We start from the raw sequence: 23,962 nt of genomic DNA, 5'->3' as shown, positions 1-23,962 counted from the left end.
CTTGGCGCACTAGGGGGTGCCTACGGCCATACCACCCTGAGAACGCCCGATCTCGTCTGATCTCGGAAGCTAAGCAGGGTCGGGCCCGGTTAGTACTTGGATGGGAGACCGCCTGGGAATACCGGGTGCTGTAGGCTTTTTTTGGCGGCGGGGGGTCCGTGCCCCCGTTGCGTTGGAGCTGGGGGGACGTGGGAGGGGCAGGGACGCGGGGGCAGGCGCCGTCGGGGCGGCGGGAGCGTGCGTTTTGGGGGCAGGTGTCCCTGGCGTCAGCCCCGGCCTGTTGGCGTGCGTGTGGAGGGCCATTTTGGGGCGCGGGAGGTGGGTTTGGGGTCCGCGAGAGCGGGCTTGGCGCACTAGGGGGTGCCTACGGCCATACCACCCTGAGAACGCCCGATCTCGTCTGATCTCGGAAGCTAAGCAGGGTCGGGCCCGGTTAGTACTTGGATGGGAGACCGCCTGGGAATACCGGGTGCTGTAGGCTTCTTTTGGCGGCGGGGGGTCCGTGCCCCCGTTGCGTTGGAGCTCGGGGGGCGTGGGAGGGGCAGGGACGCGGGGGCAGGCGCCGTCGGGGCGGCGGGAGCGTGCGTTTTGGGGGCAGGTGTCCCTGGCGTCAGCCCCGGCCTGTTGGCGTGCGTGTGGAGGGCCATTTTGGGGCACGGGAGGTGGGTTTGGGGTCCGCGAGAGCGGGCTTGGCGCACTAGGGGGTGCCTACGGCCATACCACCCTGAGAACGCCCGATCTCGTCTGATCTCGGAAGCTAAGCAGGGTCGGGCCCGGTTAGTACTTGGATGGGAGACCGCCTGGGAATACCGGGTGCTGTAGGCTTCTTTTGGCGGCGGGGGGTCCGTGCCCCCGTTGCGTTGGAGCTGGGGGGGCGTGGGAGGGGCAGGGACGCGGGGGCAGGCGCCGTCGGGGCGGCGGGAGCGTGCATTTTGGGGGCAGGTGTCCCTGGCGTCAGCCCCGGCCTGTTGGCGTGCGTGTGGAGGGCCATTTTGGGGCACGGGAGGTGGGTTTGGGGTCCGCGAGAGCGGGCTTGGCGCACTAGGGGGTGCCTACGGCCATACCACCCTGAGAACGCCCGATCTCGTCTGATCTCGGAAGCTAAGCAGGGTCGGGCCCGGTTAGTACTTGGATGGGAGACCGCCTGGGAATACCGGGTGCTGTAGGCTTCTTTTGGCGGCGGGGGGTCCGTGCCCCCGTTGCGTTGGAGCTGGGGGGGCGTGGGAGGGGCAGGGACGCGGGGGCAGGCGCCGTCGGGGCGGCGGGAGCGTGCATTTTGGGGGCAGGTGTCCCTGGCGTCAGCCCCGGCCTGTTGGCGTGCGTGTGGAGGGCCATTTTGGGGCGCGGGAGGTGGGTTTGGGGTCCGCGAGAGCGGGCTTGGCGCACTAGGGGGTGCCTACGGCCATACCACCCTGAGAACGCCCGATCTCGTCTGATCTCGGAAGCTAAGCAGGGTCGGGCCCGGTTAGTACTTGGATGGGAGACCGCCTGGGAATACCGGGTGCTGTAGGCTTTTTTTGGCGGCGGGGGGTCCGTGCCCCCGTTGCGTTGGAGCTGGGGGGACGTGGGAGGGGCAGGGACGCGGGGGCAGGCGCCGTCGGGGCGGCGGGAGCGTGCGTTTTGGGGGCAGGTGTCCCTGGCGTCAGCCCCGGCCTGTTGGCGTGCGTGTGGAGGGCCATTTTGGGGCACGGGAGGTGGGTTTGGGGTCCGCGAGAGCGGGCTTGGCGCACTAGGGGGTGCCTACGGCCATACCACCCTGAGAACGCCCGATCTCGTCTGATCTCGGAAGCTAAGCAGGGTCGGGCCCGGTTAGTACTTGGATGGGAGACCGCCTGGGAATACCGGGTGCTGTAGGCTTCTTTTGGCGGCGGGGGGTCCGTGCCCCCGTTGCGTTGGAGCTGGGGGGGCGTGGGAGGGGCAGGGACGCGGGGGCAGGCGCCGTCGGGGCGGCGGGAGCGTGCATTTTGGGGGCAGGTGTCCCTGGCGTCAGCCCCGGCCTGTTGGCGTGCGTGTGGAGGGCCATTTTGGGGCGCGGGAGGTGGGTTTGGGGTCCGCGAGAGCGGGCTTGGCGCACTAGGGGGTGCCTACGGCCATACCACCCTGAGAACGCCCGATCTCGTCTGATCTCGGAAGCTAAGCAGGGTCGGGCCCGGTTAGTACTTGGATGGGAGACCGCCTGGGAATACCGGGTGCTGTAGGCTTTTTTTGGCGGCGGGGGGTCCGTGCCCCCGTTGCGTTGGAGCTGGGGGGGCGTGGGAGGGGCAGGGACGCGGGGGCAGGCGCCGTCGGGGCGGCGGGAGCGTGCGTTTTGGGGGCAGGTGTCCCTGGCGTCAGCCCCGGCCTGTTGGCGTGCGTGTGGAGGGCCATTTTGGGGCGCGGGAGGTGGGTTTGGGGTCCGCGAGAGCGGGCTTGGCGCACTAGGGGGTGCCTACGGCCATACCACCCTGAGAACGCCCGATCTCGTCTGATCTCGGAAGCTAAGCAGGGTCGGGCCCGGTTAGTACTTGGATGGGAGACCGCCTGGGAATACCGGGTGCTGTAGGCTTCTTTTGGCGGCGGGGGGTCCGTGCCCCCGTTGCGTTGGAGCTGGGGGGGCGTGGGAGGGGCAGGGACGCGGGGGCAGGCGCCGTCGGGGCGGCGGGAGCGTGCATTTTGGGGGCAGGTGTCCCTGGCGTCAGCCCCGGCCTGTTGGCGTGCGTGTGGAGGGCCATTTTGGGGCGCGGGAGGTGGGTTTGGGGTCCGCGAGAGCGGGCTTGGCGCACTAGGGGGTGCCTACGGCCATACCACCCTGAGAACGCCCGATCTCGTCTGATCTCGGAAGCTAAGCAGGGTCGGGCCCGGTTAGTACTTGGATGGGAGACCGCCTGGGAATACCGGGTGCTGTAGGCTTCTTTTGGCGGCGGGGGGTCCGTGCCCCCGTTGCGTTGGAGCTGGGGGGGCGTGGGAGGGGCAGGGACGCGGGGGCAGGCGCCGTCGGGGCGGCGGGAGCGTGCGCTTTGGGGGCAGGTGTCCCTGGCGTCAGCCCCGGCCTGTTGGCGTGCGTGTGGAGGGCCATTTTGGGGCGCGGGAGGTGGGTTTGGGGTCCGCGAGAGCGGGCTTGGCGCACTAGGGGGTGCCTACGGCCATACCACCCTGAGAACGCCCGATCTCGTCTGATCTCGGAAGCTAAGCAGGGTCGGGCCCGGTTAGTACTTGGATGGGAGACCGCCTGGGAATACCGGGTGCTGTAGGCTTCTTTTGGCGGCGGGGGGTCCGTGCCCCCGTTGCGTTGGAGCTGGGGGGGCGTGGGAGGGGCAGGGACGCGGGGGCAGGCGCCGTCGGGGCGGCGGGAGCGTGCATTTTGGGGGCAGGTGTCCCTGGCGTCAGCCCCGGCCTGTTGGCGTGCGTGTGGAGGGCCATTTTGGGGCGCGGGAGGTGGGTTTGGGGTCCGCGAGAGCGGGCTTGGCGCACTAGGGGGTGCCTACGGCCATACCACCCTGAGAACGCCCGATCTCGTCTGATCTCGGAAGCTAAGCAGGGTCGGGCCCGGTTAGTACTTGGATGGGAGACCGCCTGGGAATACCGGGTGCTGTAGGCTTTTTTTGGCGGCGGGGGGTCCGTGCCCCCGTTGCGTTGGAGCTGGGGGGACGTGGGAGGGGCAGGGACGCGGGGGCAGGCGCCGTCGGGGCGGCGGGAGCGTGCGTTTTGGGGGCAGGTGTCCGTGGCGTCAGCCCCGGCCTGTTGGCGTGCGTGTGGAGGGCCATTTTGGGGCACGGGAGGTGGGTTTGGGGTCCGCGAGAGCGGGCTTGGCGCACTAGGGGGTGCCTACGGCCATACCACCCTGAGAACGCCCGATCTCGTCTGATCTCGGAAGCTAAGCAGGGTCGGGCCCGGTTAGTACTTGGATGGGAGACCGCCTGGGAATACCGGGTGCTGTAGGCTTCTTTTGGCGGCGGGGGGTCCGTGCCCCCGTTGCGTTGGAGCTGGGGGGGCGTGGGAGGGGCAGGGACGCGGGGGCAGGCGCCGTCGGGGCGGCGGGAGCGTGCATTTTGGGGGCAGGTGTCCCTGGCGTCAGCCCCGGCCTGTTGGCGTGCGTGTGGAGGGCCATTTTGGGGCGCGGGAGGTGGGTTTGGGGTCCGCGAGAGCGGGCTTGGCGCACTAGGGGGTGCCTACGGCCATACCACCCTGAGAACGCCCGATCTCGTCTGATCTCGGAAGCTAAGCAGGGTCGGGCCCGGTTAGTACTTGGATGGGAGACCGCCTGGGAATACCGGGTGCTGTAGGCTTTTTTTGGCGGCGGGGGGTCCGTGCCCCCGTTGCGTTGGAGCTGGGGGGGCGTGGGAGGGGCAGGGACGCGGGGGCAGGCGCCGTCGGGGCGGCGGGAGCGTGCGTTTTGGGGGCAGGTGTCCCTGGCGTCAGCCCCGGCCTGTTGGCGTGCGTGTGGAGGGCCATTTTGGGGCGCGGGAGGTGGGTTTGGGGTCCGCGAGAGCGGGCTTGGCGCACTAGGGGGTGCCTACGGCCATACCACCCTGAGAACGCCCGATCTCGTCTGATCTCGGAAGCTAAGCAGGGTCGGGCCCGGTTAGTACTTGGATGGGAGACCGCCTGGGAATACCGGGTGCTGTAGGCTTCTTTTGGCGGCGGGGGGTCCGTGCCCCCGTTGCGTTGGAGCTGGGGGGGCGTGGGAGGGGCAGGGACGCGGGGGCAGGCGCCGTCGGGGCGGCGGGAGCGTGCGCTTTGGGGGCAGGTGTCCCTGGCGTCAGCCCCGGCCTGTTGGCGTGCGTGTGGAGGGCCATTTTGGGGCGCGGGAGGTGGGTTTGGGGTCCGCGAGAGCGGGCTTGGCACACTAGGGGGTGCCTACGGCCATACCACCCTGAGAACGCCCGATCTCGTCTGATCTCGGAAGCTAAGCAGGGTCGGGCCCGGTTAGTACTTGGATGGGAGACCGCCTGGGAATACCGGGTGCTGTAGACTTTTTTTGGCGGCGGGGGGTCCGTGCCCCCGTTGCGTTGGAGCTGGGGGGGCGTGGGAGGGGCAGGGACGCGGGGGCAGGCGCCGTCGGGGCGGCGGGAGCGTGCATTTTGGGGGCAGGTGTCCCTGGCGTCAGCCCCGGCCTGTTGGCGTGCGTGTGGAGGGCCATTTTGGGGCGCGGGAGGTGGGTTTGGGGTCCGCGAGAGCGGGCTTGGCGCACTAGGGGGTGCCTACGGCCATACCACCCTGAGAACGCCCGATCTCGTCTGATCTCGGAAGCTAAGCAGGGTCGGGCCCGGTTAGTACTTGGATGGGAGACCGCCTGGGAATACCGGGTGCTGTAGGCTTCTTTTGGCGGCGGGGGGTCCGTGCCCCCGTTGCGTTGGAGCTGGGGGGGCGTGGGAGGGGCAGGGACGCGGGGGCAGGCGCCGTCGGGGCGGCGGGAGCGTGCGTTTTGGGGGCAGGTGTCCCTGGCGTCAGCCCCGGCCTGTTGGCGTGCGTGTGGAGGGCCATTTTGGGGCACGGGAGGTGGGTTTGGGGTCCGCGAGAGCGGGCTTGGCGCACTAGGGGGTGCCTACGGCCATACCACCCTGAGAACGCCCGATCTCGTCTGATCTCGGAAGCTAAGCAGGGTCGGGCCCGGTTAGTACTTGGATGGGAGACCGCCTGGGAATACCGGGTGCTGTAGGCTTTTTTTGGCGGCGGGGGGTCCGTGCCCCCGTTGCGTTGGAGCTGGGGGGGCGTGGGAGGGGCAGGGACGCGGGGGCAGGCGCCGTCGGGGCGGCGGGAGCGTGCGTTTTGGGGGCAGGTGTCCCTGGCGTCAGCCCCGGCCTGTTGGCGTGCGTGTGGAGGGCCATTTTGGGGCGCGGGAGGTGGGTTTGGGGTCCGCGAGAGCGGGCTTGGCGCACTAGGGGGTGCCTACGGCCATACCACCCTGAGAACGCCCGATCTCGTCTGATCTCGGAAGCTAAGCAGGGTCGGGCCCGGTTAGTACTTGGATGGGAGACCGCCTGGGAATACCGGGTGCTGTAGGCTTCTTTTGGCGGCGGGGGGTCCGTGCCCCCGTTGCGTTGGAGCTGGGGGGGCGTGGGAGGGGCAGGGACGCGGGGGCAGGCGCCGTCGGGGCGGCGGGAGCGTGCGTTTTGGGGGCAGGTGTCCCTGGCGTCAGCCCCGGCCTGTTGGCGTGCGTGTGGAGGGCCATTTTGGGGCACGGGAGGTGGGTTTGGGGTCCGCGAGAGCGGGCTTGGCGCACTAGGGGGTGCCTACGGCCATACCACCCTGAGAACGCCCGATCTCGTCTGATCTCGGAAGCTAAGCAGGGTCGGGCCCGGTTAGTACTTGGATGGGAGACCGCCTGGGAATACCGGGTGCTGTAGGCTTTTTTTGGCGGCGGGGGGTCCGTGCCCCCGTTGCGTTGGAGCTGGGGGGGCGTGGGAGGGGCAGGGACGCGGGGGCAGGCGCCGTCGGGGCGGCGGGAGCGTGCGTTTTGGGGGCAGGTGTCCCTGGCGTCAGCCCCGGCCTGTTGGCGTGCGTGTGGAGGGCCATTTTGGGGCGCGGGAGGTGGGTTTGGGGTCCGCGAGAGCGGGCTTGGCGCACTAGGGGGTGCCTACGGCCATACCACCCTGAGAACGCCCGATCTCGTCTGATCTCGGAAGCTAAGCAGGGTCGGGCCCGGTTAGTACTTGGATGGGAGACCGCCTGGGAATACCGGGTGCTGTAGGCTTCTTTTGGCGGCGGGGGGTCCGTGCCCCCGTTGCGTTGGAGCTGGGGGGGCGTGGGAGGGGCAGGGACGCGGGGGCAGGCGCCGTCGGGGCGGCGGGAGCGTGCGTTTTGGGGGCAGGTGTCCCTGGCGTCAGCCCCGGCCTGTTGGCGTGCGTGTGGAGGGCCATTTTGGGGCACGGGAGGTGGGTTTGGGGTCCGCGAGAGCGGGCTTGGCGCACTAGGGGGTGCCTACGGCCATACCACCCTGAGAACGCCCGATCTCGTCTGATCTCGGAAGCTAAGCAGGGTCGGGCCCGGTTAGTACTTGGATGGGAGACCGCCTGGGAATACCGGGTGCTGTAGGCTTTTTTTGGCGGCGGGGGGTCCGTGCCCCCGTTGCGTTGGAGCTGGGGGGACGTGGGAGGGGCAGGGACGCGGGGGCAGGCGCCGTCGGGGCGGCGGGAGCGTGCGTTTTGGGGGCAGGTGTCCCTGGCGTCAGCCCCGGCCTGTTGGCGTGTGTGTGGAGGGCCATTTTGGGGCACGGGAGGTGGGTTTGGGGTCCGCGAGAGCGGGCTTGGCGCACTAGGGGGTGCCTACGGCCATACCACCCTGAGAACGCCCGATCTCGTCTGATCTCGGAAGCTAAGCAGGGTCGGGCCCGGTTAGTACTTGGATGGGAGACCGCCTGGGAATACCGGGTGCTGTAGACTTTTTTTGGCGGCGGGGGGTCCGTGCCCCCGTTGCGTTGGAGCTGGGGGGGCGTGGGAGGGGCAGGGACGCGGGGGCAGGCCCCGTCGGGGCGGCGGGAGCGTGCATTTTGGGGGCAGGTGTCCCTGGCGTCAGCCCCGGCCTGTTGGCATGTGTGTGGCGGGCTTATTTCGGTTGCCAGATGCAGGTTTGCAGTGCGTGAGAGTGGCGTTGGCACACTAGGTGGTGCCTACAGACATACCACACTGAGAATGCCCGATCTCGTCTGATCTTGGAAGCTGTAGTGTGCGGTTCTTGATCTTGTTGTGATTTTTTGTGCATGTTGTAATGCTTTCGGCTTTCCCATGTTAAGCCACCTCACATCCTTTTCCTTCATCACATGTGTTTTAGGGGTGCTGCCGTGGTAGCAGGCACTAGGTGAAGAGACCGTGGGTGTCCGCGAGGGGCCGTGCCATGCTCTGGAAGGCCCATTGCAGGATCCCGTCCCAGGTGCCCTGCAGAGCAGTCAACGGTGTCAGTCACCCCGTCCCTCTCGCTGTCAGACCCCACTTGACTCCCCTGGCTATCCCTGTCTTGCCTACAGCCCCAAATCAGTCATCCTGTGGGTCACTCCATAGACTTTGTTCACTCCACAGACGTGGTCCCCTCTGGATGGATTCTGCCTGGTGCTGTCCCCCCAAGCTTCGTACCTCACCCAGGACCGCGTCCAGCTCGTCTCTGCTGAGCACGGGGTCACTGCCAAGGGAGATGTCCTCTGTCTGTGGGAGAAGACACGTCCTGCCAGTATTCCTGCCTGTCCCCTGCCTGCACCCCTTCGGCTCTGGGCTGGTGACTGAGTTCAATGTCTCACCTGGGGCAGTCCCAGCTCATGCTCCACATCCCCTCCAGTACAGCTTCACTAAGTTGCCTCCAGCTGCACCCAGCCTGAACCACCATTCCTCAGCCTCATCGCTCCCCTCGTACCCACCACCACCACCTCACCCAGCCCGGCTCCCTCTGCCGGAGCTGGTGCTGTTGTACTGACCTTTGCTGCCTGTAGCGGGTGGTCACCGGCCACTGTGGTGGTCTCCAGGTTGCCTGTGTCAGGGGTGCCCGCGCAGGACATGCAGAGCAGCAGCCCCCTGCGACCATCAAGGGTCACACAGACCATCAGGGCAGCCCCTCTCTGCGGGGGATTTAAGGCTGGGATGTGAGGGATAGCGGGGTTCACCTGGGGTCCCCGCCAGGCACGGGGCCGTGTCGGGGTGCAGTGATCCGGGCGAAGCAGCGGCCACAGACACTCTCGTCACCTCCGCCCCGCCGGGCACCACATGCCTCCTCCCCCAGGATCTCGGGGGGTCGATCTGTAGCTACGTCCACCTCCTGCAGCCGTCCCGGCTCAGCCGCGCTCGCTACACATGAGCTGCACCGCCACGTCCCACTGCACAGCCAGAGCGGGTGGTGAGGGACAGCCAGGGGTACCGGTGTCCCCATGGCACTGCAGGTCTCACCTGGGGACGCGGGGCAGCGGGGGCACCAGGCAGGCAAGGTGGAAGGCCCTGGGGCAGCCGTCGCAGCAGATGAGCTCGCCACCATCACCGCACACTGCACATTCATCCTCGTTCTCCTGCCGTAAGGGAATGGACAGGGGTCACTGCCACAAATCTCTAGAGGGGTGCTGGCAGGCAGCCTGCACCCGTGGCTGTGGCAGGGCACTCTGCCACCCCCACCAAACCCTTTCAGGGTGGGGATCCCCTGTTCCTGGGGGGCTGCAGCCCAGTGACCCCCGTCAGCTGAGCCCCGGGTTGCCTGTGCTTAGCCGGGCCAAAGGGACGTGTCAGGGACACCTCGATGACCATCAGTTCACCAGGAGCCTCTCAGGGTGCCCCAGGTACCCCACCCAGGGCTCACCTGGTGGGGTGCTGGGTCCTGGTTGTGCAGGGCAGGCACTGGCAGGTGGCTCTGGGGGTGCACTTGGGGCTCCCCACTCTGCGGGTGAGGCAGGAGAGCTGTTGGGGGAGCTGCTGGGACAGCCTGATTCAGGGGGACACCCCCAGGGCATGGCTGTGCTGCCAGGCAGGGACGACACCCTGACACAGCCACAGGTAGATGAAAAAAGGGGGGTGAAAGTGGGAGGTGGGGAGGTTCCATACGCTTTGAGACATCTTGGGCCGGGCAGGTGGCTTCAGGCTGCGGCTTCTGCTCCTGGCTCCTGGCTCCTCGCAGGCGGCCGGGGCATACGGCTCATCCCTGGCTTTGCTGCCTGTCTTGGAGCTGCCTGCAAGAGAGGCTGAGAGCAGCTCCGGTGGGCCCCCCCGCCCAGCCACCCGCTTCTGAATGTGGGAGCAAAACTGGGTAGGAGGCCAGCCAGGCTGGGCTGCACCTACCAGGCTCCAGCACGTGTTTGATGAGCATGCCCTCGACAGCCCCATGGGTGACGGGCACCTCACTGCCCGCCACGGCCACCGCTCTCTGCACCGAGGCGGCCGCAGCCTGGAGGGCTGCAGGCAGGGGGTGGCTCAGTGGGGCGGGCAGTCCCCCCTGCCCTCAACCAGGGGCAAACAGGGTGAACAGGCAGATGCTGCCCGGGGGGGTCAGCACTCACTGCCAGCACGAGGGGTGCGGGAGATGTCTGCACCCTCCGGCTTCTTCACAGTCCTTGCCTTCACCAGGGGTCCTGCGGGGTTGTGAGGGTGGGTGTCATGGGGGGCACGGCACCTCACTGCGCCTCCGGGACCCCCCCAGCACCCCACCCCGTCTCCATCCCGCCCTGGGTGTCTGTACCGGGGCTGGCAGCGTGCCGCGGGGAGGGCTGTGCCGCCTGTGCCCCGTCCCGCTCCTCGGGGGCTTTCCTCTTGCCTTGGGGTCTCTGCGGGGCCGGCGCCATGGGGCTGGGGGAGAGGCGCCTGCCGCGGTGCTGCCGGCCCAGCTCCACCTCTGCGAAGGGGACAGGGATAGGCATAGCTGGACCTGGGTGTCACCTCAGCTCACCAGCAGCACCCAGGGGTGCAGTTACCCCCCATCCATCCCCCTCCTACCTCTGGGGAAGGTGCCGCGGAGGGGCCGCAGCCGGGTGTACCGCTCCAGGTTGTAATCTTTGAAGAGGACAGCCCAGAAGTCACGGATGGCAGCAGCATCACAGCCCAGCAGCCAGGTGAGCAGCGCGTGGAATGCACGGTGGGAGCCCTCCCGCTCTGTCCGGCTCAGCGTCTCCTGCCGGTGCCACCACAGCCCATCGGCACGTGTCGTGGTGCCACCAGCTGGCCCTAGCCCCCACAGTGTTTCCATCTTCTCCCACCCTGTGGCCTCACCTTGAAGATGTGCTCGGGGACAATGTCATGGTCGACCAGGCCGTGCAGCAGCGGGAAGACGTCGTCCACGGCCATGGCGATCTCGGTGCGGTGCAGCTTCAGCAGGTGCCGCAGGTCCCTCTCGCCCGCGGGCCCTGCCATGCTGCAGGGACACCGTCGGGACACGCAGCCCACCCCGACACTCTCCTTTAATAAGCCCCAGCCGCTGACAGCAGGAACATCATCAGGATCCTGCAGCCCCACTCATTTCTGGACAAGGCCGCGTAACTTGAGATCCTCCCTCCCGCCGCCAGCTGTCCCTGTGGCACGGCTGGGCTTGTCCCCACCACACTGTTGATGCTCCCCAGCACTGGGCATCAACAGCTGGTGTGACATTAGCTGCCGCTACTGCTGAAGGACACCCAACCCCATGGTGACCACCCCAGCACGGCCAGGGGCACAGGGACACCTGGGGTGCTCACGCAGGGTCCCCCACCTCCCTCCTCCCTGCGGTCAGCCAGCCATCACTCCAAAATTTCTGGACTTTCCACAGCACTTGTTTCTCTCATCTGGAAACTTGGCCGCAGGAGCACATGGAAAGTAACGGCTTGACAGTGGGGGGAGAACGGGAATATCTGCCCTGGGCACCTGCAAACCACCTTCTGCGGGCTGGCAGGAAAGCACTGACACCAAAGAAACTCTAGAAACAATGCGTTTGGGTAAAACTACAGATGCTGAACAAGCGAACAGCCCATCTGAAGCACTGTGCTGCTGCCCTCCGGCCCACCAGCGTGACAACAGCCCTACCAGCAAGCCTGGGGTTCACCCGAGCAGGTGCTGCTGCAGCCCTATTGTTGCCTGCTCGGGGAAATTGGGCAATAAAGTGATTTCACTGGAAATACGCAGCTGTAAAAATCTTTGAGCTGGGGCAAACTGGCTCCTTGGGAGAATCTGGCATATAAAAGTCTGGAGGTCTGGCTGCTCTATACCAGGCATCCAGGAAGGAGAAAGCTCCGAAGCTCCCATTCCTCTTCTCAAACATCCGGGATTCCCCCAGGATTAATTTCCAGCCTCTCTCCCTCTGGAGACATGTCCCTGCTGCCCAGAAGGCTCAGCCCAGGTGCCATGGCCATTCACAAACATTCCCTGATACCCAACATGCAGCAAAACTCAACCTGAGCAGGATGGGGAAGGGGTGTGAGAGGGGATGCTCCATTGTATGGAACACAGTGACACGGGTAGGGACCGTTACCAGTAAATCCTAAAAGACTGGAGCAGTATCCACTGGCTCCAAATCTGTGCCAAGAAGAAGCGGCTGTTGTTCAGAAACTTGGGAAGAAAAACAAGACAACACCCTCTGCAAGAGTAGGAAATACCCTCATACGTTTCTGTTTAACAAATTAATGTGTTCACCCAGGGAAATGCTTGCCCTGAAGCTCCTTTCAAGATTTGGAGTGATTTTTCCTGTGAAGGCACCGGGAGCCATGGGATGAGGGTCGGGCAGGCGCCATGCCAGGATTTTGGTGTCCAGCGTTGCCGTGGTGGGGATGGATCCACCACCACCTGCCCAATGTACCCACCCAGGGGACAAATTACGGGTGTGAGGCAAAACAGGAAGTTTGTCTCTCCTTCCAGAGATCCCCCACAGCCCAGCCACAGGAGCTGAGCACAGGCACACTCACAACACGGTTTCACAAGTCTGCTCCACCCTTCCAAGGAAAAACACTTTCCCCAGTGTCCCACCTGCAGAGCCACAGTTTGTCACCGTCACCCTGTTTTAAGCTGTCCAGCACCTCCAGGACACGGCTCCAGCACTTGCCGCAGGGGCAGCCGGTTCCCCGTGCCCACTCCCCCGCTGTCACGGGGGCTCCTTCACCGGCAGCTGCTGCCCAACACTGCCACATGTGCCCACAGCGCTGGGCTCGGGCTTGTTTTAAATTCCAACTTTGTGAGTCTTTCTGTGCTCTGAATCACATACAGATTGTTTCCCACATCCAGCCCACCCAGTAGAGCAATAGTTTGCATTTGGGATTGGTTTTTCTTTTTCTTGTCTCTTCCCCCTTCTGAGACACTACACAGAGGGCAGAGCAGCAGTTGCCAGGTGTCATGTGGAGTGGCATAAACGTCCTGGGAAATCAGGCAAGTGTTTCTGCATGACCTCGCTTCCAACAGACCTCAGCAGCTGCAAAGCACTTGTTAGGGCTGTGAAAAGTCAGCTTTTGCTTGCAGAGAGGTGTAAAACTCTTCCTGGGGCTGGCAAGAGCCCTACTCAGCTGCCAGGGCCCAAAGCTGGGAACAGAGGAGCCTGGCCACGCTCAGGTTTTGAGGTGCCCTCTCCTTTCCATTGCTCCCCTTGCAGAAATCAGAGCAAAAGGTTTGAAGTCAGTGAGCTCAGTTTGAGCTCACATCTAACCACGAAGGCTGAAGATGTTTCTCCGCAAACGCCCAGTTAAATCACCAGCTCAGCCTCCACCAAAAGCACCTGTAGCCCCAGGGATGCACCTCGATTCCGTCCCGCCAAAAGCTGTCAAAGCAAACAAGCCCCTTCCAGCATTTCTTAATTTCCTTCCATGCCAAGGTCCCGAGGTGTGAACCCTCGCCCTGTGTGCCTCTGGGACACCACCGGCCACCTCCTCATCTCGTACAACATGTCCCTGAATCACAGGCAGGAGGGAATGGGCAGAAGTGGGGAACCCACCCATGGGGTCACCCCAGGAAGGGAGGGTGCCCCCTCATGTCTCTGCCACCCATGGGGTCACCCCAGGAAGGGAGGGTGCCCCCCTGTGTCTCTGACACCCGTGTCCCCACACCTGCAGCACACCAAGAGCCCAAGTGAAATGCTGCCACCATACATGGAGCCTTCATCCCACCTCCCTTACCTTTGGCTGCTCTGGGCTCCAGCATTTCTGGGAAAAACAGGGCTCCAGGTGGGACCCCGATCCCAGACTCCGATTTCTAGCAGCTTCTCTACCACTGCCCCACGCAGCTGGATGAGAGCGGCTCCATCTGCACGAGCCCAGGAGGGAGAGCTGGAGTAGAAATGATGTATTTTAGCTTCAGTTTCCTCTTTCCTCCCCCTTTAGAAAGAAGAAACAAAAGCCCAGAGGTATGTTATATTAATTTATTTGGGACACACCAAAAAAGGAAAGTCAACAACTGTTAACGTACAAAAGTACAGAATCCTGGGACAAGATTTACTGTCCTGATTAAAAAGGCACCATGGTCCCAAAGAAGAGTAATCAGAATACATTGTTTAGAAATTTTCCCCCTGTTGCAGCAGAAACAGAGCCAGGCTTTGGCTCTATCCACAGTCAAACACAGTTTAAAAAAACAAGTATGATTTAAATGCAATAAACACTGCTCAGCCTGTACAAGATGTCATGAAAAGAATCACAGCCTGTAAGATTTTTTTTTTTGCCTTTTTTTTTTTTCCTTTTTTAAACCACAAAGATGACAAACCATTAAGTGTGTAACTGAGGAAGACAGCAGACTTCCCGTGTCTTCAGCTCGACTTTCTGTAAGACACGTCAGTTAAACTGAAACTAGACGGCTGAGTGTGGGGCTTCTGAATGAAATGTAATTCCCTGTGGCATACAGGAAGTCAGATTCGACAACCCTAAATTCCCTGAAAGTCATAAAGCACTACACAGCTGTGTTCCATATTCGAGTCAACCCTGGTGGGTTTGCTTTACACACCAGCATTTATCCTGTCAGCTATATTTGTAATACGAAGGGGGTTTTACAGCAGTTATTAAAAAAATTCTACTTCGGCGAGGTCCGAGCTTGGCTATATTCCCTGCTGAAACAGAGCTGCTGGTGTAAAAGCCCCGTTAGAGGCTCAAGTCCAGCACCTCAGGGCTGGAAGGCAAATAGTTTCAACGTGACATAATTTGCACGGGGAAGTCAGTGAAGCACATCAGAGAGAGAAGAGAGAGGGCTGCAAACTCTCAAGCAGCGGAGGCTGGAGGGTGTTGTAGAAGGTGGGTGCGTGCAATTAAACCTGTAACGACACTACGAGTGATGCAAAATACATTGAGTTCACTAAATATTTCAGAGCAACTTACCATGAAGAACTTCTCTGAGACACAGAATAAAGATCCCGGCAATTATTATACTAACGAGCAAGGTTGCTGGGAAGCCGAAGCATCGCTCGGAGCCGGACGGATCCATCTGCAGGCGGAGGGATGGGGCGGAGGGACGCTGGAGCCTCCCAAGCAGCAAGGCCGGGGCTGCTGCCATCTCCTGCGCTCGCCAATTCTGCTGCGTCCCCATCGGACCAGCAGCAAATTTGCGTTTCATTCCTCCTTTGGCATAGGACTTCAAAGCAGTCCGAGAACTGATTCATTAAAAGTAAAGGAACTGTCAAAATTATTTGTACATGCATTTATTGTTAAAGGGAGCAAAAGCCAAAGAATGAAACAGCTTGGGTTAATGTCAGTAAAATGATGTGCAGGGTGGGGAGAAAAGAAATGGGGAAAAGCTGAGATACTGGAGTGGGGAAATCAATGTTCACACTGAAAGGTAAATTTGAAAACCAGGCAAGTTTGCACTTTTTCTACTGGAAAACTTCTGCGGACAAATAGAGACTTGGGGTTTTTGATTTTCAGTGTAGTCTGGCAAGGTTTGGGAATCTCACCAGAGGGATCTCCAGCACTGGGTTTAACTAAAAGTTCAAGTCTCTCATCTCTAAAAACCAGTAAAGAAACTCTAACTAAAAACGGCAGATACCCTCGTACCGCGGTCATCCGAACTTACAGACTTACATCACTGCTTGGGATGTACGTGGGCAAGAAGGTTACACTTTGTTCAACTCTGGGTGGAAAACTACTGTTTTCACCCTGCTGGTCTGCATGGACCTTGGGGGTGGAAAAGCCCAGACTCAGGTGATTTTTGCTGTAAATACCACAACTACCCACACCTGGGAAGGCTTTTCTTCCCTAAATCCTAAGAAGGCAGGATAACAGTTTATAAAATTCTTCCCATCTTAAAACTAAATAATGCAATTTGCATCCTTCCCCCTATGCTACTCCCTTGGACAATAAAACTTCATATAGGATTCACACCTCAGATCCTAGATTAGGGACTTCATGTTAAAACTCATTCAATTATGGGAAGGTTTATCCCAATCAAGGAAACGCCATTAAAATAGAATCTAGAATAAAACATTCAGAATCACCAATGCTTTTACAGCCAAAGCACTTGAATGTCTCCTGATCTCTCTCTCCCCCTCCAGCAAGAGCAATCCCTTCACAAAACCACGGGGTGCCTCTCCGGGACTGGGTCACACAAGCTGACCACCAGCTTCTTTCCTCACAGAAACACCAAATTCTGCAGACAGGGGCCGAGCACCTTTCACTCCCACTGAGACCATCAGGAATTTGGACTTTTCGGCACGCCAATTTTCTATTAACGACAAGTCCAAATTATTTCTCTGCAGTAAATCCGAGTCCCGTTGCATACTGTTAGGCCACCACTGGCTCAGAAATGGCGAGAGACGTCCAAAAACCCACTGATGTAGACAGGCCCTTGGAAAAAGAGGCTTATACGCTACACAACCTTAGATCATCTGCTACGTTTGAGCCTTCCAATTGTTAGCTGCTGGCTACTTAGCCTTCCAAATTCATGTGTTTTAGTCTTTGCTGCTGTTGTCGTTGTCCCAGTGCTCTTCCCTGGAGGCGGGATGTTCCTGAGCTCTGGCTTGGGGATCTACAACAATCACTTCCAATTGACGGTGGGATTTCAAACTTGCCTAACGTGTGCCTTGCCACCTCGTACTCCAGCAGCTCTGCCTGCCGACCCCGGCACGCACTAGCAGTTTTTGACCTTCTCCACAGTCTCGTAGAACCCAGGCCTAACCCTCCTGATGCTCATGCGTATATGCTGGCACTCCAGGGGCATGGCGCCGCTCGCAGCAGTTGCCGTGCACCGGCGCTTCCTCCTGTCCCGCAGTGAAAAGGCCGGAGCGCCGCCGTTCTCCTCTTCCGCAGGGCAGGATTCATCTACGCTCGTGCCTTCGTCAGATTGCTCTTCACCTTTAAATTTCATTTCCTTTGCTTTGTTTCCTTCCTTCTCCTCCTTGGCAAGTTTTCTGAAGTGCTCCAGACATTGTATCTTTTGCCTTCTTTCCATCATCTTCAATTCTTGCTTGTCTGTGAAATCTTCATAGTACATTTTTCTTTCGCTTCTTTGATCTTCAAGAAATTTCCACTCAATGCTAGTCATTTTTATCCCACTGTACTCCTCCAGTTTGTTTCTCATCTGCGTGTCTGTACAAAATATGTCAAAGAGCTTCTCTGAACTCTCGTTGAATTTGTCCGCTCGATCGGTAAAACCCTTGTTCTGTCTCTGCTTTCTGGTCTGATACAATCTGGTGAACTCCTCGTACATTTTGAGGATAAGTTTCTTTATACTTTGTGACGCGATGGTGTGCAAGTTGCAAACCAACCAGTGCTCTTGCAGGTGCTCAGCGAGCAACTGGGCCGCATCCTCTTTGGAGCGCTGGGCCTGGCCAGCTCTTTTGGGCTGCAGTAAATACAGCATGTTCTGGATCACATCCTTCCTGGTGGGCAGGATTCCCTGGGTGAAACCCGAAGACTCGACATATTCAACAGTCCTCAGAGTCTTCCGTGCTCTCACCTCGGTGTCCAGTGATTCCATCACTGCTCGTTTATATTGTAGTTATAACATAATCTGAAAGATAAGATGGGGGAAAAAAAAAAAGGAGAATGTCAAACGAAGCTTTTTTTTCCCTACAGTGAAAATAAACAAATGAGAAAACGTGCTCGGACCAATAAAACATGAGATTTTAGGGTGTGCTCCATTGCTGTTGGGCGGCTGCTGTGTGAGCCCAGCCCACTGAACATCTGCACATCCAGCCTATCTCGCTCCTCTGTGCTGTCATGAAGCCTAATACGGTGTGTTTGTTTATGTCAATTAGTTTTTAATTGGGTTTTGGGCTTCATATTGCAAATTACGGCAAATCAAGACTGCCCGGGGCACCGGATGTCAGCGCTGGCACGGGCAGAGGGCAGGGCCCAGCACCGGCGGCCCTGCAACGGGCCGGGGCCGCCCCAAACCGGCGAGCTCGCCTCCCCCGCGGCCGCTCTGGCCCTTCTCCGACCCCGGGAGCGCCCCCGAACACGTGCTCGTCCTCCCGGTGCCCCCCCTGCCCCCGCCCGCAGCGCCCAGGCCTCGGCCCAGGCTTAGCTCCCGGCAGCCGCCGCGGCCCTGCCCAGGCCCGGCCGCCCCGCAGCGTGACTGGCGCCTTTCCCGGGGCACGGGGGGGCGGGGCGGGCGGCACCGCAGCTCCTCAGCCGCTGCTCGGCCCCTCCGCCGCCCCGGCCCGGGGGGAGGCGGCCTGGGGAGCCACGAGGCCGAGGCCACCGAGGACTCCGGGCCCGCCGCGGGCAGCCCCCCCGGGCCTCCCGCCGCCTCGGGCCCCTCGGCCGCTGGCTCCCGGGGGCGGGGGCGCGCCGGGGGCTGCGGATCCGCCACCAGGGGAGCGGGGCCGGGGCCGCCCCCCCCCGCGGCCCGGCGCCCCCCGCGGCGCTGAGTCACGGCGCGAGGCCGGGAGAGCCCCGGGCGCCGCCCGCCCGCCCCGCCTGAGGCCTCCTGCGGGCCGCGGGCCCCGGGCGGGGGTCGGCGGAGCCTGGCGCGCCCTGCCCCCGGCCCGGCCCAGCCCCTCCCCTCCCCGGGGCTCACCGCCATCTTGGAGGGGGGTCTGCGGAGCCTGCGCAGGAAGGAACGGGGGGAACAGGCGGAGGTTGCCGCCGCCATCTTGAAGAGGGGCAGCGCCGCGGCGGCTCCCGCCCGCCCTCGCCCGGAAGGGCTGCCCCCGCCGCGCGCGTCTCGAGGGTGAGCGCCGGAAGTGCGCCCCGCCTCGCGCTTGCCCCTTCCGCCCGGCGCGGCGGCACCGGCCGAGGATTGGCCGCGCGGGCAGGAGGAGGGAGCGGCGCGTGAGAGTGAGCGCGCGACGGTGCCGAGGCCGCTGTCGGGGGGAGGAGGAGGGGTCCCGCGGCCAGCCGATTGGTCGCGCCGCGGGCTCGGGGTCCACCGGCCAATGGGCGGGCGCAGTGTGGGCCGCGAGGATGAGCGGGAGCTGATTGGCCGCTGCCCAGCCGGGGCAGAACGGATTGGCGGGCGGGCCAGGGGTCATGGCGGTGGGGGAGGAAGGAGGGAGTTGATTGGTGGGTGCCATGATGGAGGGAAGGAGGGAGGGAGCTGATTGGTGGCGCCGCCGCTGTGGGGCGGGCAGGACAGCGGCCCGGTCCCCCGCAGGCGCCCTCAGGTCTGTTCCCGCGGTGCCAGGGCGGCGGACGAGGACGGTGGCGGCGGCGATGGGAACCGGTGCGGAGCCGGCGGAGGCGCGGTGCGATGCGGCCGAGGGGTGAGGCCCGGCCCGGCCCTGTGTCCCCTTCCCGGCCCCGGCGCCCCCTGACCCTCCGCCTCCCCGCAGGAGGGTTTACCTGGACCACAACGCCACCACCCCCCTGGCCCCTGAGGTGGCCCAGGCCGTGCGGGACGCCATGAGCCAGGCCTGGGGCAACCCTAGCAGCTCCCACCCCGCAGGTAGGGACCGGGGGAGCCGCCGTGGCAGTGGCGCTGGGCTGAGCCCTGTGCCCGTGGAGCCCATGGCAGAGCTGCTGGGTCCCATCCCACAGGCAGGAAGGCGAAGGAGCTGATCAGCAGCGCCCGGGAGAGCCTGGCAAGACTGGTGGGAGGCCGGCCGGAGGACATCGTCTTTACCTCGGGGGGCACGGAGGTGCGAGCAGCTGTGATCTCTGAGCCCCTTCCCAGGCGCCCCTGCCCGCCATCTCCTCTCAGACACGCAGCGTTGAGGAGGGTGGGGATGAAGGGCACTGCTTTCCCTCTGGCCCTTCATTTTTTCCTCTGTCTTCCCTTCCCCAGGCCAACAACATGGTGATCCATGCTGCCTGCAGGCACTTCCATGAGAGCCAGGCTGTGCCAGGGGCCAGCTGGGGGACACCACACATCGTGACGTCAAACGTGGAGCACGACTCCATCCGACTGCCGCTGGAGCAGCTGGTGAAGGAGCACCTGGCGGGTGAGCAGCAGAGGGACCGCAGGGGACAAGCTGGGCATGTCTGGCCACAGACCAGGGTTTGCAAGTGGGGGCTTTTCTCCGATGGCATTTTTGCAGAGGAGGATGGGGACCTGCTTGCTCTGTGATGTTCCCCTTTCCCCTGCAAAGGGCACTGACTCACCTGCATGGTGTCCCATTCCCTCAAGCTGGGTGTGTTACCCCATTGGCATCCAACGCTTGTGCCCCACGAGCCACCATGCTTTCTGCCTGCACGCCAGCTGCCCGCACAGCTCCCCCGCCTGCTCAGTGTGTCATGGGCAGCCCTGGGGACTGTTGGGCTTTCCAGGAAACATCAGGGCTTGTTCCTTGGCTTGCAGAAGCAACCTTCGTGCCTGTGTCCTCACGAAGCGGGCGGGCTGAAGTGGATGATGTCCTCGCCGCCATCCGGCCGACCACCTGCCTGGTTTCCGTCATGCTGGCCAATAACGAGACCGGGGTCATCATGGTGAGTCTGCGGGCAGCAAGTGAGACAGGGTGGGGACATCCTTGCAAAAAGGTGCTTGATAAGGGATAGCAGACGGTCCCTGGGATGCAGAACCTCTTCCCTCCTGCCAGCCTGTTGCGGAGCTGAGCCAGCGCATCCGTGCCCTCAATCAGCGGAGAGCGGCTGAGGGGCTGCCCCGGATCCTGGTGCACACGGATGCGGCACAGATGATTGGCAAGGGGCGTGTGGACGTGCAGGAGCTGGGGGTGGACTACCTCACCATCGTGGGACATAAGGTATGGCCCTGTTCACATGGCCCAGCCGCTGTTCCCCCTGTAAGACATCTCTGTTGGGGTGCCAAGGAGACTTTGGTTGCCCTCCAAAGCTTGATACCTCATCAGTGGCTAAAGTTCTCCTGCTGGATGGTGCTGTGAAGACAGTGTTAAGCTGGGTGACAAGACTCCTGCGAGTCAGGGGGACCTGTCTGGAAGGGGGAGCAAGAGGAGGCCGAGGGTGGGGGACAGCTCTACCGCAGCCTGTGCCTGTGTGACAGGCAGGGGTCAGCACTGGAGGGCACTTGGATTTGGGCAGGACTACAGGAAAGCAACATCTGGCAGTGTCCCCAGGGTGACCGCAGCTGTTTCTCCCCACAGTTCTATGGCCCACGGATCGGCGCGCTGTACGTGCGCGGCCCCGGCACCACCACCCCGCTGCACCCCATGCTCTTTGGAGGGGGACAGGAGAGGAGTTTCCGACCAGGGTAAGGTGGCTGGGTGGTGGCCTGGAGAGCTGGGCCTTGGGCTAGTGGCCAAAGTGCGCTTGGCTTAGTGTGAGCTGAGCTGGCAGTTCTGTCACCTGCCTGCCCTGGGGTGGGCAGCCCGGCCCGGGGAGATGGATCCAGGAGCCTGTTTGCTGTGGGAGGAAGCACAGGGTGGGATTGTGTCTTCTCAGCTGCCTCAGAGAGGCATCCAGGACCCCCTGCCAGCAGTGAGGGGTCCCACATGGGGAGTGTCTGTGCCTCAACATTGGGTTTCTGGTCTGGAGAAATAATTTGCTGCTCCCTCTTTCCTTCTAGCACCGAGAACACCCCGATGATTGCCGGCCTCGGCCAGGTGAGCAGGGAATGGTCACCTTGGGGTGCTGTCTGGCAGAGCCAGCACAGGGATGGCCACCTGCGCTCCCAAGTCATTAGAAGGAGGGTGGGTGAACTGTGGGGAAAAGAGGTGGAGGTTTCTGGTGCCAGTCAAAGGAGGTGCTTCAGAGTGCTGCTGCAGGCTCAGCAGCTCTGGCAGCCACACAGCTCACGTGGCACAAGGCGCTGAGAGGCTGTTGGGGGGTCGCTGACAGAGCCTGTTGGCGTTTTCTGTCCTCAGGCTGCAGAATTAGTGAACAGGAACTGGGAGGCCTATGAGGCTCACATGCAGGATGTTCGGGATTACCTGGAGGCCATGCTGGAGGTGAGCAGCGCTGGTTCGTTTGTCTCTCCCTTCCCAGGGTCTCAGCTTGCAGAGTGTGTGGCCTGGAGCCAGGGTGGGTATGTCCCTCTGGCCCTGCCACCTTCTCACCAGGACAGAGCTGCTTGTGATCCCAGAGTGTTCACAGTCTGCTGTTTTTTCCAGACCTCCTTTGGGAAGCAGAGGATCCACTTCAACAGCCACTTTACGGGCTCCAAGCGACTCTGCAACACCTCTAACTTCTCCATCCTTGGTCCAGGCCTTCAAGGTAGCTTAGGCCATGTCCATGGAGCTGAGCACCTGCTCCGCACAGCACCGTGCAGCTAGAGACCGGTGGGCGCTGGGCTGTGGCGCGGGCAGGGAGATGAGGCAGGCAGCGGCCCTCGGAGAGAGTTTGGGCGCTGGGAGACCTGTGCCTGTGTGTGCTGCAGGGAGAAGGGTGCTGTCTCACTGCAAGATGCTTCTCGCCAGCGTTGGGGCTGCCTGCCACTCCGAGAAAGGGGATCGGTAAGCAGTTGGATTTGCCAGGCCCAGGGCGTCTTCCCAGAGGGGAGTAGGTGGGATGGAAGGAAATGAGACAGTGAAAGGGGCTGTGGGTGGCTGTGGGCAGTGTCACCTGGAGCAAAGAGGCTGCAGAGCTTTCTAGGGAGGCTGTAGGGCTGCGAAGAACGTTATTGCGGGAAGCACAGCTGAACACTTGGCTGCTGCTGGGAAGGACTTTGTCCCTCCTGGCTCTGGTGATCCAGCTGAGCTTGGGAGCGCTCTTCAACGCTTGGCACTGCCAGAAGGGAGTCTGCCTTATGTCCGTGTGTGCCTGGCTCACCCGTTCAAGCCCAATTTCAATCTCCAGCAGGCTCCTTTAGGGGTGTGTGAAGACAGGTGCTTTTGGGCTGGTCTAGAGCAATGCCCTGTAGACGTGGCAGAGCTGCCAACCCACAGGGACATGGGAGAGGCTCTTCCTTGGGGGAAGGGCCAGATCCACCATAGGGCAACAAGGCTAGTGGGCGCAGATGCCTTTGGAAAGCAAGCAGGGCACTGTGCAGGAGACAGGTTTGCCTGGAGTGCATCTGCAGATGTGCTCCCTCTCAACGGCGTGGCAAAGTTTTCTGGTGATGCACGTGCTTCTTGGCCTTTGAGTTAAACCTGCTCATCCCGGTGCTTGTGTTTCAGGCCCTCCTCGATTCTGCTCAGCTGCAGAATCCCCTACGACGTGGCGCAGAATGCATTGCGGCTGAGCGTGGGGCGAGACACCACGCGGGCAGACGTGGACCTGGTCGTGCAGGACCTTGTGCAGGCCGTGGCACAGCTGGACCAGGACCAAGCCCTGTAGACCCTGGGAATTGCTCCCCCACCATCACCCAGGTTTTCAGGATGGGGTTGTGCCCCTGCTTAGCCCCTGAGTGCTAGCTGCCTCTGTCAGCGTGGGGCTGGGGCAGCTCAGCAAGAGCTTGCTCAGGGCTTTGTTGTCCCCACTGCACGGGCAGGCACTCGGGGAGCCTCGCTGTCGGGTGCTCCTCACTTGCGAGCGCATACCCAGCTTGCCGCATGCGTGTTGGCATGACAGAATCTCAAAGCTCAACTCCCTCCAGAGCTAACAGGCATGGAAGCCATAGGAGATGGAGCCATTTTCCCTGGCTGCTTTCCACAAAGGAAGGTTTCCCACTGTCTTATCCCTCAGAGGAGGACAGACCATCTGCCTGAGAGGGAAACGAGCTGATAGAAATGTAGCAAGATGCTGGGCTGGGAACTGCCCTGCCCCTGCCAGGGCCCTGAGCTGCCAAAGGGCTGTTTGGCCAGGAAGGTGTCGGGCACGGCTTTCCCAGCCTTGTGTTGCGTTACCTGCTCCCCCTCCTTCTGTCCTTCCCACAGCATGCAGAGAGCTCCTCCCACCAGCTCCCTGTGCTCCTGAAGAAAACGAGTTGTCCGGGCAGCCTGAACTGTGCCAGCACCTGAGGAAACATTGTCTACCCTGCGTGGGCCCAGTGGTCACTCTCATCACTGACACAGGAGGACACAAGTGTCACACGGATTCAGAGCGTTGCTGGTGGGGCTGACTGATGTCGGGGAACCTGGTCTCCCTGGGTATTCATAGGAATAAAAGCAGTTGCTGCTGCTGTGGCTTTTTCCCAAGTAAAATGTCTTTTCCATGGTGTTTTCCACGGGGGAAGCTGGACTGGTTGAGGTCATCTGAGTGATGTATATTCCCTCAGAATGTGCTTGTGTCCTAGAACAGAGGCACAGTTTGCTGGGGCGGGGAGGTGCCTGCTGGTCCTAGTTGTCACAGAGCCCACAGACACAGATTCTTAGATGCTGTTTTTTTCTTTACTAGCCATACATTAGCATGGCCAGGAAT

The 23,962-nt window shown here is 62.0% G+C and overlaps 3 protein-coding genes and 22 non-coding genes across 29 annotated transcripts; 23 read left to right on the top strand and 2 right to left on the bottom strand.

The window, feature by feature from the left end:
* Positions 1-18: 18 nt before the first annotated feature.
* On the top strand, positions 19-137 carry LOC135991788 (5S ribosomal RNA). The gene has a single exon (XR_010606574.1). It is a non-coding gene; the product is annotated as a 5S ribosomal RNA (ribosomal RNA).
* A 225-nt stretch (positions 138-362) lies between these two features.
* LOC135991787 (5S ribosomal RNA) lies at positions 363-481 on the top strand. Its single transcript, XR_010606573.1, has one exon. It is a non-coding gene; the product is annotated as a 5S ribosomal RNA (ribosomal RNA).
* A 225-nt stretch (positions 482-706) lies between these two features.
* On the top strand, positions 707-825 carry LOC135991786 (5S ribosomal RNA). The gene has a single exon (XR_010606572.1). It is a non-coding gene; the product is annotated as a 5S ribosomal RNA (ribosomal RNA).
* Positions 826-1,050: 225 nt separating this feature from the next.
* Positions 1,051-1,169, top strand: LOC135991785 (5S ribosomal RNA). Its single transcript, XR_010606571.1, has one exon. It is a non-coding gene; the product is annotated as a 5S ribosomal RNA (ribosomal RNA).
* A 225-nt stretch (positions 1,170-1,394) lies between these two features.
* LOC135991784 (5S ribosomal RNA) lies at positions 1,395-1,513 on the top strand. The gene has a single exon (XR_010606570.1). It is a non-coding gene; the product is annotated as a 5S ribosomal RNA (ribosomal RNA).
* A 225-nt stretch (positions 1,514-1,738) lies between these two features.
* LOC135991782 (5S ribosomal RNA) lies at positions 1,739-1,857 on the top strand. The gene has a single exon (XR_010606568.1). It is a non-coding gene; the product is annotated as a 5S ribosomal RNA (ribosomal RNA).
* Positions 1,858-2,082: 225 nt separating this feature from the next.
* LOC135991781 (5S ribosomal RNA) lies at positions 2,083-2,201 on the top strand. Its single transcript, XR_010606567.1, has one exon. It is a non-coding gene; the product is annotated as a 5S ribosomal RNA (ribosomal RNA).
* Positions 2,202-2,426: 225 nt separating this feature from the next.
* Positions 2,427-2,545, top strand: LOC135991780 (5S ribosomal RNA). The gene has a single exon (XR_010606566.1). It is a non-coding gene; the product is annotated as a 5S ribosomal RNA (ribosomal RNA).
* Positions 2,546-2,770: 225 nt separating this feature from the next.
* Positions 2,771-2,889, top strand: LOC135991779 (5S ribosomal RNA). The gene has a single exon (XR_010606565.1). It is a non-coding gene; the product is annotated as a 5S ribosomal RNA (ribosomal RNA).
* A 225-nt stretch (positions 2,890-3,114) lies between these two features.
* On the top strand, positions 3,115-3,233 carry LOC135991778 (5S ribosomal RNA). Its single transcript, XR_010606564.1, has one exon. It is a non-coding gene; the product is annotated as a 5S ribosomal RNA (ribosomal RNA).
* A 225-nt stretch (positions 3,234-3,458) lies between these two features.
* LOC135991777 (5S ribosomal RNA) lies at positions 3,459-3,577 on the top strand. The gene has a single exon (XR_010606563.1). It is a non-coding gene; the product is annotated as a 5S ribosomal RNA (ribosomal RNA).
* Positions 3,578-3,802: 225 nt separating this feature from the next.
* LOC135991776 (5S ribosomal RNA) lies at positions 3,803-3,921 on the top strand. The gene has a single exon (XR_010606562.1). It is a non-coding gene; the product is annotated as a 5S ribosomal RNA (ribosomal RNA).
* A 225-nt stretch (positions 3,922-4,146) lies between these two features.
* On the top strand, positions 4,147-4,265 carry LOC135991774 (5S ribosomal RNA). Its single transcript, XR_010606561.1, has one exon. It is a non-coding gene; the product is annotated as a 5S ribosomal RNA (ribosomal RNA).
* Positions 4,266-4,490: 225 nt separating this feature from the next.
* On the top strand, positions 4,491-4,609 carry LOC135991773 (5S ribosomal RNA). The gene has a single exon (XR_010606560.1). It is a non-coding gene; the product is annotated as a 5S ribosomal RNA (ribosomal RNA).
* A 225-nt stretch (positions 4,610-4,834) lies between these two features.
* On the top strand, positions 4,835-4,953 carry LOC135991820 (5S ribosomal RNA). Its single transcript, XR_010606605.1, has one exon. It is a non-coding gene; the product is annotated as a 5S ribosomal RNA (ribosomal RNA).
* Positions 4,954-5,178: 225 nt separating this feature from the next.
* Positions 5,179-5,297, top strand: LOC135991766 (5S ribosomal RNA). The gene has a single exon (XR_010606553.1). It is a non-coding gene; the product is annotated as a 5S ribosomal RNA (ribosomal RNA).
* A 225-nt stretch (positions 5,298-5,522) lies between these two features.
* On the top strand, positions 5,523-5,641 carry LOC135991817 (5S ribosomal RNA). The gene has a single exon (XR_010606602.1). It is a non-coding gene; the product is annotated as a 5S ribosomal RNA (ribosomal RNA).
* A 225-nt stretch (positions 5,642-5,866) lies between these two features.
* LOC135991805 (5S ribosomal RNA) lies at positions 5,867-5,985 on the top strand. Its single transcript, XR_010606591.1, has one exon. It is a non-coding gene; the product is annotated as a 5S ribosomal RNA (ribosomal RNA).
* A 225-nt stretch (positions 5,986-6,210) lies between these two features.
* LOC135991794 (5S ribosomal RNA) lies at positions 6,211-6,329 on the top strand. The gene has a single exon (XR_010606580.1). It is a non-coding gene; the product is annotated as a 5S ribosomal RNA (ribosomal RNA).
* Positions 6,330-6,554: 225 nt separating this feature from the next.
* LOC135991783 (5S ribosomal RNA) lies at positions 6,555-6,673 on the top strand. The gene has a single exon (XR_010606569.1). It is a non-coding gene; the product is annotated as a 5S ribosomal RNA (ribosomal RNA).
* A 225-nt stretch (positions 6,674-6,898) lies between these two features.
* Positions 6,899-7,017, top strand: LOC135991760 (5S ribosomal RNA). Its single transcript, XR_010606547.1, has one exon. It is a non-coding gene; the product is annotated as a 5S ribosomal RNA (ribosomal RNA).
* A 225-nt stretch (positions 7,018-7,242) lies between these two features.
* LOC135991819 (5S ribosomal RNA) lies at positions 7,243-7,361 on the top strand. Its single transcript, XR_010606604.1, has one exon. It is a non-coding gene; the product is annotated as a 5S ribosomal RNA (ribosomal RNA).
* Positions 7,362-7,746: 385 nt separating this feature from the next.
* Positions 7,747-12,387, bottom strand: AIRE (autoimmune regulator). Its single transcript, XM_065640198.1, has 12 exons — positions 12,372-12,387; positions 10,650-10,791; positions 10,377-10,551; positions 10,123-10,275; positions 9,944-10,015; positions 9,492-9,616; positions 9,250-9,327; positions 8,850-8,965; positions 8,570-8,779; positions 8,323-8,480; positions 8,049-8,224; positions 7,747-7,853 (listed from the first exon to the last, which is right to left on the bottom strand). The coding sequence occupies exons 2-12, from the start codon at positions 10,788-10,790 to the stop codon at positions 7,773-7,775; spliced, it is 1,485 nt and encodes a 494-aa protein (XP_065496270.1). The 5' UTR covers position 10,791; positions 12,372-12,387; the 3' UTR covers positions 7,747-7,772.
* Positions 12,388-13,749: 1,362 nt separating this feature from the next.
* Positions 13,750-18,420, bottom strand: LOC135991359 (uncharacterized). Its single transcript, XM_065639942.1, has 2 exons — positions 18,330-18,420; positions 13,750-17,318 (listed from the first exon to the last, which is right to left on the bottom strand). Exon 2 carries the CDS (start codon positions 17,283-17,285, stop codon positions 16,437-16,439), a length of 849 nt encoding a protein of 282 aa, XP_065496014.1. The 5' UTR covers positions 17,286-17,318; positions 18,330-18,420; the 3' UTR covers positions 13,750-16,436.
* Positions 18,393-23,726, top strand: SCLY (selenocysteine lyase). 5 transcript variants are annotated; one of them, XM_065639937.1, is made up of 14 exons: positions 18,393-18,482; positions 18,936-19,014; positions 19,084-19,196; positions 19,289-19,389; positions 19,536-19,692; positions 20,049-20,176; positions 20,287-20,451; positions 20,809-20,915; positions 21,231-21,267; positions 21,529-21,612; positions 21,775-21,877; positions 22,041-22,116; positions 22,780-22,971; positions 23,479-23,726. In XM_065639937.1, exons 2-13 carry the CDS (start codon positions 18,965-18,967, stop codon positions 22,937-22,939), a joined length of 1,281 nt encoding a protein of 426 aa, XP_065496009.1. In that variant the 5' UTR covers positions 18,393-18,482; positions 18,936-18,964; the 3' UTR covers positions 22,940-22,971; positions 23,479-23,726. The 5 variants fall into 5 exon arrangements, with proteins under 5 accessions (XP_065496009.1, XP_065496013.1, XP_065496012.1 ...); XM_065639940.1 differs by having other exon boundaries at positions 18,432-18,482; positions 18,906-19,014; XM_065639936.1 differs by lacking the exon at positions 18,393-18,482 and adding an exon at positions 18,506-18,589.
* The last annotated feature ends 236 nt before the right edge of the window (positions 23,727-23,962 follow it).

This window comes from Caloenas nicobarica, chromosome 8, assembly GCF_036013445.1.
Source record: "Caloenas nicobarica isolate bCalNic1 chromosome 8, bCalNic1.hap1, whole genome shotgun sequence".
Taxonomy (NCBI): Eukaryota; Metazoa; Chordata; class Aves; order Columbiformes; family Columbidae; genus Caloenas; species Caloenas nicobarica.
Note: the sequence above shows the minus strand (reverse complement) of the source record. Positions and strands in the feature narration are given on the sequence as shown.

Bases quoted from the DNA above. Each gene is read 5' to 3' on its own strand.
- AIRE (XM_065640198.1), bottom strand. From the start codon at position 10,790: ATGGCAGGGCCCGCGGGCGAGAGGGACCTGCGGCACCTGCTGAAGCTG. The intron at 8,780-8,849 runs GTGAGACCTGCA...CTGGCTGTGCAG, and splicing joins CCGCTGCCCCGCGTCCCCAG to TGGGACGTGGCGGTGCAGCT. The intron at 8,481-8,569 runs GTGAACCCCGCT...TGATGGTCGCAG, and splicing joins GTGCCTGGCGGGGACCCCAG to GGGGCTGCTGCTCTGCATGT.
- LOC135991359 (XM_065639942.1), bottom strand. From the start codon at position 17,285: ATGGAATCACTGGACACCGAGGTGAGAGCACGGAAGACTCTGAGGACT.
- SCLY (XM_065639937.1), top strand. From the start codon at position 18,965: ATGGGAACCGGTGCGGAGCCGGCGGAGGCGCGGTGCGATGCGGCCGAG. The intron at 20,177-20,286 runs GTGAGTCTGCGG...CCCTCCTGCCAG, and splicing joins ACGAGACCGGGGTCATCATG to CCTGTTGCGGAGCTGAGCCA. The intron at 20,452-20,808 runs GTATGGCCCTGT...TTCTCCCCACAG, and splicing joins TCACCATCGTGGGACATAAG to TTCTATGGCCCACGGATCGG.